Source organism: Aricia agestis, chromosome 6, assembly GCF_905147365.1.
Source record: "Aricia agestis chromosome 6, ilAriAges1.1, whole genome shotgun sequence".
Taxonomy (NCBI): domain Eukaryota; kingdom Metazoa; phylum Arthropoda; class Insecta; order Lepidoptera; family Lycaenidae; genus Aricia; species Aricia agestis.
The window spans coordinates 10964466-10973408 of NC_056411.1; the positions used below are offsets into that span (position 1 = coordinate 10964466).

The window sequence follows — 8943 nt, forward strand, 5'->3', positions numbered from 1 at the left end:
TTATAATGCTCCGCCGCGACAGGAAACGTCCGAATTAACGATAAGGCATCACCGCGTAAAACGGAAACTAAATAATGAAATTTCTCAATATTAGTTAATTGAGAGCACTCGTGAATCAATGCGTTATAAGTTGAAATGAATTCCGGCCACGATTTTATAGCCCCTGAAAATGTAGGTAACGATATCTTCGGTAAACGTATGTTGCTACCCGGCGCAGCTGCGACTGAGTCGCGCCGCGACCGCAAGTCATCCGGTTGAGAAGATGAACTCGGTTCATATTTACGTTGCAGCGTAACCACTTGAAAATACATGTCGTCGAACATCTCCTGAATCTCGTTATCTTTGTCGTCGACGTCATCCTTTAAAAGATCTAAAATTATAAAATGCGCCTCTTGAAAGTCGTTAGCAATAGATTTTAATTCTTGACAATATGAAAGAAATAACTCGACCTTTGATTGGTCAGACTGAGCCGAGTTCCCGACGTCCAAGGCTCTCGCTATACGATTATATGCGATAGTGCGTTTACGACGCAAACTAGGTAAGTTATTAATCGTATAAGACGATTCGATACATTTCTTAACCGTAGGTTTAGATTTACGCCTCGCTAGATAAGACATAATTATAAATCACCACAACAAACGATAAGGTTAAGTTCGTTTCAATCGATAATAATAATTGAAAATGAATTTTAAAAGTACGTAAACAACTATGCAAGTTCGAGGAATGTGACTTGATATAAATCTAAGCCACTGAACTAGACACTGTACTATTATAGAAATTATTTAATGTCTATGCAAGAATGTTTTACGAAAACTATTACGATATACTACTAATCGTTTGAAAATATCGATAAGAATATTGTTTAGTAGAAAATAAATTATTAACTTCACAATAATTAATTTATGAAGTGAAAAGTTCCAATCGTTACGTGCGATATGCGCATCTACTGTAATACATCGATGGCCTGAAGTTGCGTAAACAACTTGAAGTACCTAATATGCCTCGGTGCGTTCGGTACGGTGCGTTGCTAAGTTCACTCGATACGATATTATTTGCAATAATGCTAACTGCAAATTGTTAAGAAAAGAAAAGAACATGCAACATTGAAATAGAAATATCACTAGGCAAAATTAGGGTTTTTTAAGTTGGAACATTTAATAAGCTTGAATAGAAGTTGCGAGAACGTTCGATAGCTTTTTATGAAAATAAAATGCGGTAGTTGTGAAAAGAAATGGAGCAAAGATTATGCTTATTTTTCGTTAATTTGGAATCCTAAACTATGTTTGTAGGTATGATTACGAATGAATAAATCGGTATTTGGCAGGCTGAATGCATTTTTACCTAGAAATCCCGGGTTTCGGCACCAGAAAAATGTGGCGGTATTGACGCGGTTTGAAGGAAAGATTAACGGTAATCACGCCAATTCGTCACATTGGGACGAGGAATAGAGATTCCTCGACGTTACACACAACAATGAGCAACCAAAAACAACGAGCACTCACCAGATTTGCTGGAAGACGCCGTTGAGTGGGTTCAGTAGCTCCTCGATACGTCTGTTGGTTCTGTGGATGTCCTGGGTAAATTCAGCTGGCCAGCTATCACGTTAGGATTTAGGATTCCAATGTCCACACACGATTCACCAGTAATTTTAGTGGAACTCGCGATCGCGGTAATGTGCAATTAATTAGATGCACGCGTTACAAAGTCTCGAGACGCTCTCGGCGAGAGGCGGAAAGCGAATAAAGCGACTCCCGCGCCAAACAGCGTCACAGGATCGTGTCTCGCACGTCATTGGCTACTATCGTTGTGTGCGTTAACAGGTGACAAGTTGACGCGCGGTAAATATGAATTTTGAATTATTGTAGAAACGATACACATTGGATTAGTGCGTCTTTACTCCTTTATAAATAGGTAGACTAGATAAACATTGGACACAAGTGTTTCTTCCCATTTTTTATTTATCATTTTCCGCTTAATTTATTTGCACAAAATATCACAACTAGAATGTAGAATCAACGAACAACCGAGGCTGATATGTTTAAGAGACAGTGGGTGTTCTTCGGCGGACCTCCTCTTTTTGTTCCATCGAATCTTAGCCTCAGAGTTCACTGACAAATACAGTAACAATTTTATTACACATTCTCTGAGCCTAAGATTTGATTACTATAAAAATAGTCCTTAATCATAATATGTTAACCCTAATGTCCTAAAGTAATTGTTATAATATAATTGTAAAATGTACTCAACTCTCAAGCCGACTTAATCTTCAGGATGTAAGGCTTATAAAATAAATAAGATTAAAAAAAAAACACAATTCACAACACAATGCGACATAGAACCACTTGTCATTTCAAATCTGATATAAGGAGATGGCCTTATTTAAAGTACTGTGGAGCGAGAGAGAGCAGTACACCATTCGCTCTATCATATTTGGCTGGATGTAAAAAGAATGAATGAATATGACATAAGCCCGGGTTCGTTGACTCTGGGATAAATTCTTCTGGTGCAATATGTAGTATGAGTTAAAAATTAAAAACGTTAACACTGAGTAATTAAGCCCCGGGTTATTTATTTAACTCAAAGTTTTGGCGCAAGTGGGCCTAAGGGACCTATCAGTCAGAGAGCGGTCACGCGTTCAAGCGTTCTGCGTAAGCGGTCAGTCACACAGGAGCAATTCTGACGCAGTCAGAACGCCCCCTGTGTGAGTTTAATATCTATGTAACGCAAAACAACACAAATAACGCATATCTAACCGCTTCAACGCTTGACCGCTTTCTTTTTGATAGGCGCTTATACAAATTTGGAAATGCATCTACGCGTAGCGTTGCGGTCTGAATCTACCCTTAGTCAAAATGCCCTACAAAATTACTATTGGTATTATGTTTTGGAACGAAGTTCCTTATTTTTTAGTTCTACTATAGATTTTATATTGCAAATGAATCCTATAAAAACTGATCGCTGGTAATATGTTATATTTTATTAGTTTTATCATAGGTTTAATATTACAGATAAATCCTATTAAAAAAAGTGATCGCTGGACTAGTGCCTATTCAGAAGCATCTCAGCATATTGGCGTCATCCCGGATCTGGAATATTTTGACGCCCAGTTCTTCAGAGTGACCTATCGTCTCAGCAGTTGCATGGACCCCATGTCTCGGAAACTACTGGAGCAAACCTATCAAGCTATATTTGATGCTGGTTTGTATATTTGTTTTAATCTTATTTTATATCTTTAAACGAGCAATTCTTGTATATATATATACAGGGTGTAACAAAAATAAGTGATAATACTTTAGGGTGTGTACGTGTTCCTTGTTGAAAGTTCACTGTGAAAGTAGCAGCTCTGAACGAGGAAAAAAATATTTCACTTTTGTATGGGCAAGGGCCCGAGCGTCACGAGTTTCCCCATACAAAAGTGAAAAAAAATTTTGGTCTTTCAGCGCTGCTACTTTCACAGTGAACTCTCTACAAGGAACACGTACACACCCTAAAGTATTATCACTTATTTTTGTTACACCCTGTGTATATATATATATATATATATATATATATATATATATATATATATATATATATATATATATATATATACAGTGTGTAAAAAAAATAAGTGATAATACTTTAGGGTGTGTATGTGTTCCTTGTAGAGAGTTCACTGTGAAAGTAGCAGCTCTGAAAGACGAAATTTTTTTTTTACTTTTGTATGGGCAAGGACCCGAGCGTCACGAGTTTCCCCATACAAAAGTGAAAAAAAAATTTGGTCTTTCAGCGCTGCTACTTTCACAGTGAACTCTCTACAAGGAACACGTACACACCCTAAAGTATTATCACTTGTTTTTGTTACACCCTGTATATATATATATATATAAATACACTGGACAGGCGATCGCTATCAATAAAATGTTTCTATTTGACAGTCGCCATATTGGCGCTGATTGCTATGTGAAAGCAGTAGTGAGTGTACTTGGAACTACTATTTTGCAAATGGCGGTTGTAATTTTCTATGTAATTAGTTCACAGTACGCTCACCGCGGCGCTTCAAATCGGCACAAAAGATAGCTGTCATTTTGTACGGCATAGCCTGTCCAGTGTATTTTAGAGGTCAGTGAGCGAGGCAGTACGTATATTATGGTGACTTGCCAACCTCCTTTATTAATTGAAGTGATTAAAATTCTTATTATTTCTTATTTTAAATATTGAAATATTCATACTTAAAGCTTTAATAAAATGTTGCAGGATGTAGTCCAGAACATCTATCAGGAAAAAATATAGGCGTCTTTGTAGGAACGTGTTTTTCTGAAACTGAAAAGGCATTTTTGTATGTTTTGAATGCAAAATCAGGTCTTGGTATAGCTGGGTAAGTAGATATGAATATAATAATATAAAATATTTAATGATACTGAAGAATCTGATGATGATGATTGATGAGATTTGAAAAAAGGGGCTCGAGGCTAAAATCCACCAACCAAAAAACCACCAACCAACTTACTAATAAAAGATAATATCGACGGTGGAAAGGCAAAAGTTACCAAGCGACATATAGCTATTTTTACAGGAGAGCCGTTTAAAGATTCATTTTTTCTTTAAAAAATCGTAGAAAATTAGCTATTAGAGATATTTTAAAAAATTCAACGGATTTTTAAAGTATTTTAATGCCTTTATTAATTGGTTTATTAAAAAAAAGGTATTTCTGTATAATTACCGTAGAAGTGGCGTTTGGGTACAATTTACCTAAATTTAGAAGCAGGTAAAAGTTACCAACCGACAAAAACGTTTTATCTTTCAATCTAGTAAAGATATCTAAATATATATTTTTTTTCAAATGGTTCGAAGCAAAAAGAGATAAGTAGAGATTTTTTTTATTATTTGAATAAGCAAAGGGGTCTAAGTTTCATAATATTCCATTATTATAACAAGCAATGTTTACTATACGACAAATAAAATTCTGTTAGTGTAAGTAATTATTTACCTGCCGCCAAATAAATTTGAGGTAGAACTCAAAAGTTTTAACTTTTTAGACTCAGTGAGGAAATTTGCTCAGTATAGTTATGCTGCAATCGAAAATAACTGAAGTTAAACTGTGGAAGAAAAACCTATCAAGTATACAATATTTGAAAAATGCCTTTGAATAAATAATCTTCAAATAAATAATTGAAGCCGAGTTCCTCGTTAAAAACATGTATGATTTTTGTTGATATTATTTATATATCTATTTAAGCTTTGATGACTTTAAATTAAATCCCTTTTAACTCTTCACTTCGATTTATTATATTAAAATTAAACTTTGTGCACTGTACCAAGGCAAAGGGCGGCCTACTCAATATTTATACTCGTTACCCCCGTAATCTGACCTATCGGATCAATTTATATCCGTCCGATAAGAATGGTGTTCTCTGACCAAAATCCGTCAGAGTTTCTGGAGTCGTAGTTGCCGTATGAGTCCTATGCCCAATTACTATTCTAATCACGACGCTACGACGCATTTTTTTTTTTTCGAATGGGTATACGCTACCGGCCCTGTGTGAGAGGGCCGTTTCAGCTTCATCGGTAGGGAGACTGCCGTTTAGCAGCCTTGAGGTTTAGTTCGAAAGGGGTCAGGAGACCCCCCGTCGCCTCCTAGTGGGCGACGTAATCCGGATATTGGGGAATAACGGATAATTTATTTAGGGTTGGTACTAGGGGTCCGACCCCGGCCGCACACGCTGATGTGTGAAGCCGCTCGCGCGCGTAGCAAAACCTAACGACGTACGAGTGTTTATCGCGATAGAGTAGCTCTGTTATTTTAATCTATTTGACTAGGAGGGCCGGCCCTCCCCCCTCCCGCGTGCGGTCGGGTGGACGCGCGCGCGATTGTCCTTATGTCGAGTAAATTGTCCGCAGTATTGATAGAGCTCTCTATATCAATGTCGCGAACGCGATTAATGTTTAGGGTGCCTAGTCTAGCGGAATCCGAACTCGTTCCCGGTCGCGGGTTCGGTTCCGTGTCAGAGTCGGTCAGTACGTCTGTACGTGTGTCCGTGTTAGCTGTAAGACATCGGAGTCGGCGCCGGCGCCGTCTCCGGTGCGTGTGTAACGCGGGTGCGTGTGATTTGTGTTTACGTAACTGTACACAGTACGTTACGTATTCTGTTATCCTGTCTACTGGGTCGGCTAAGATATGCTTAGGCCGTTTATGGGGATTCCTAAACGTATTATAATTGACATCATAATCAACTGCCCCTCTAACTAGGGGGTTGGGGTGATCTTTGCCTCTCTCAAAGAATCTTTCTACAAGTTCTTTGATGTGGGCTTTAATAGTGATTAATTCGAAGTCTCTATGCAGGTCGATGTTCCTCATATACGCGGGTGCTCCTGTTGCCATACGCAGGAACCGGTTTTGGACTTTCTGTAGATTATTCATCTGACCTTCACTTATGTGTGCGAAAGAGGCACACGCATAAGTGAGTATTGTTCTAACACAAGTTTTGTATAGCGTCAGCTTGTGCCTTAAGGGCATCTTACTGCGCGCATTTAGTATTGCGTATAATTTGTGGAGTACAAATTTCGCTTTTCGGACCGAGTTTTTAATATGTCTACTGAAGGTCATCAACCTGTCTAGAGTTACTCCGAGGTATTTAACGTGGGTGACTTCCGGAATGATGTTCCCGTGCAGCCTGACAGGCTTCAATCGGATAGTTGTTTGGCAAAACTGGATTGCTTTGCTTTTTTCGGGATTTACCTCGATTCTCCATTTAGAGAACCATTCACCCAGCTGGGTGACGGCCTCTTGGAGCCATAATTGGGCGTTGCGGATGTGTCTGCTGGCACAGAACAGAGCTGTGTCATCGGCAAACATGGCCCTATGCACCCTAGGGTGTCGGGGGATATCTGAGGTGTACAGATTGTATAGGGAGGGCGAGAAGACCGAACCCTGAGGGACTCCGGCCTCTGAGTCTCTTAGGGAGGACAGTGCGCCTTCGACTCGGAAGCGAAATGTTCGGTTTTTGAGATAGTTGCTGATAATCAGCACTAAGCTGTCGGGTATGCCGAGCTGATATAATTTGAAAATTAGGCCTTTATGCCAGATTTTATCGAAGGCTTTTGCGATATCGAAGAATACGGCGCATTTCTTTTCTCTGTTATTCTTTTTTTCAAGAATGTACTCCGTTAGGCGGTGTACTTGGGCGGGGCAGCTATGGCGTTCGCGGAAGGCGTACTGCTCATCTGGGAGGAGATTTTTCTCTTGGATGACGTCTTTAAGACGTTTGAGAATTATTCTCTCGTAAACTTTGCCAAGGGAGCTAAGGAGACTGATTGGTCGGTAGCTACTGGGCTCCGCCCGGGGTTTCCCCGGTTTGTGTATGCCTATTACAATAGCTACCTTCCAGATGTCTGGGAATGAACATCCTATTAAAAGGTCGTTAAAGATGTTCACTAGGAGTTGAATAATTTCGGAGGGGAGCATTTTTAGAACTTTATTTGAGATGCCGTCCTGTCCGGGGGCTTTTTTGGCATGTAAGCCTTTAATGATATCTTTGACCTCCTCCGAGTCCACCGGTCTTAGTGACTCCGTTGGTGGTCTCGAGAGTCGGTCCTCCACCTCATTTTCGACAATCCTAAGGTGCGCAGGGTCAATCGGGAGGGTACTTGGCCGGCACTGTTGTTCGATTGTGTCGGCCAGAACTTCGGCTTTGTCTTCATCTACCAGAGCAGGAGGACGATTTGGTCTGACAAGTGGAGGCATATCGCTCTCCGTGTTCTTTTTGAGGGCTTTCGCGAGGGGCCAGTAGGCCTCGTGTGAGGGCTTTAATTCGCTCAGAAGTCGGTCCCATCTTTCTGCTTTATGTTCCTTAATTTTGGACTTTACTTCTCTTTCGAGACGACGGAGGGCTTTCCGACAGTCCTCTGACGGGTAGCGATCATAGGTGCGTTTAGCCGCATTACGGAGTCTGATGGACTCCTTTATGTCGTCCGGTAGGGGCCAGTGACCTTCATGGTTCATTGACACCTCCCGGGACGACTTTTCTATGGTCGCTACCAGGTGGTCGGTCAAGTCGGATGCGGCCGCTATAGCGGCTTCGCTACTAACTATGGTGTCTGGGATTTTATCGAGGTGAGTCGATTGAAGGTTTTGGATGTTATCGGCTAACGTTTTGTAGTCGATAATCTTTTTCTTTACGTTTTTGAGACGGTTAGAGTTACCTATTGTAAACTTAACCGGTCTGTGGTCTGAGTTAAGCTCGGAGAGTGTCTCGGCAGAGATGTCGAGAGAAACATTTTTGCACAGCGCTATGTCTATAGTGCTAGGGTTTTGAATTATGCCGTTTCGGCGGTTGCAAGTGTCGTAGCGAGTGGGGTTTTCGGGAGCGATAATAATGAAATTTTTTGAGTCGGCGAGATTTGACAGAATCAAGCCGTTTGAATTGTTTTTTACGTTGCCCCACTCTGTGTTTTTACAATTTAGGTCGCCGGCTATGAACACGGCGTTGCCTAAGTTGAATAGCGCTTGTAGGTCGCTAGGAGGTAAACTACTATTGCCCCTTAGGTAGGTGCTGGCTATTATGATTGGCTCGTGGCCTGTCATATTGACATGACATAATGAAACCTCTAATGCCTCTAAGGGAGGCGGCTCAAGAGGGACGCAGTGGAGGCAACTCTTATAATAGATAAGAGTGCCGCCTTTTTGGGCTCGACATCTGTCGTTTCTTACAAGTCTATAATTAGCAATTTTTGGACTTTTCATGCTAGGTTTTAGGAACGTCTCCTGCACTAGTAGGATGTCGACTTCGAGGTTTTTGACGAATTCACGGATTTCGTCACCAGAGTCTCTAATGCCGTTCGCATTGAACGACACTACGCGTAGGGAATGAGGTTTTGTTCTGCCCGGGGAAGCCATTAATAATGGACGGTGGTTTGCGCCTTTATTGCGTCGACAAGGCGGGAGTGGGTGATTATTGCTGCTAA

At 40.6% G+C, this 8943-nt stretch overlaps 1 protein-coding gene across 1 annotated transcript in view; it reads left to right on the forward strand.

Moving 5' to 3' along the window:
• The window catches only part of LOC121728375 (fatty acid synthase-like), a 52042-nt gene that overhangs the window by 17554 nt on the left and 25545 nt on the right, over positions 1 to 8943 (forward strand). Inside the window, exons 3-4 of the mRNA XM_042116547.1 lie at positions 3009 to 3198; positions 4237 to 4357. Coding sequence (XP_041972481.1) covers positions 3009 to 3198; positions 4237 to 4357 — 311 coding nt within the window. The remainder of the gene's footprint in view (positions 1 to 3008; positions 3199 to 4236; positions 4358 to 8943) is intronic.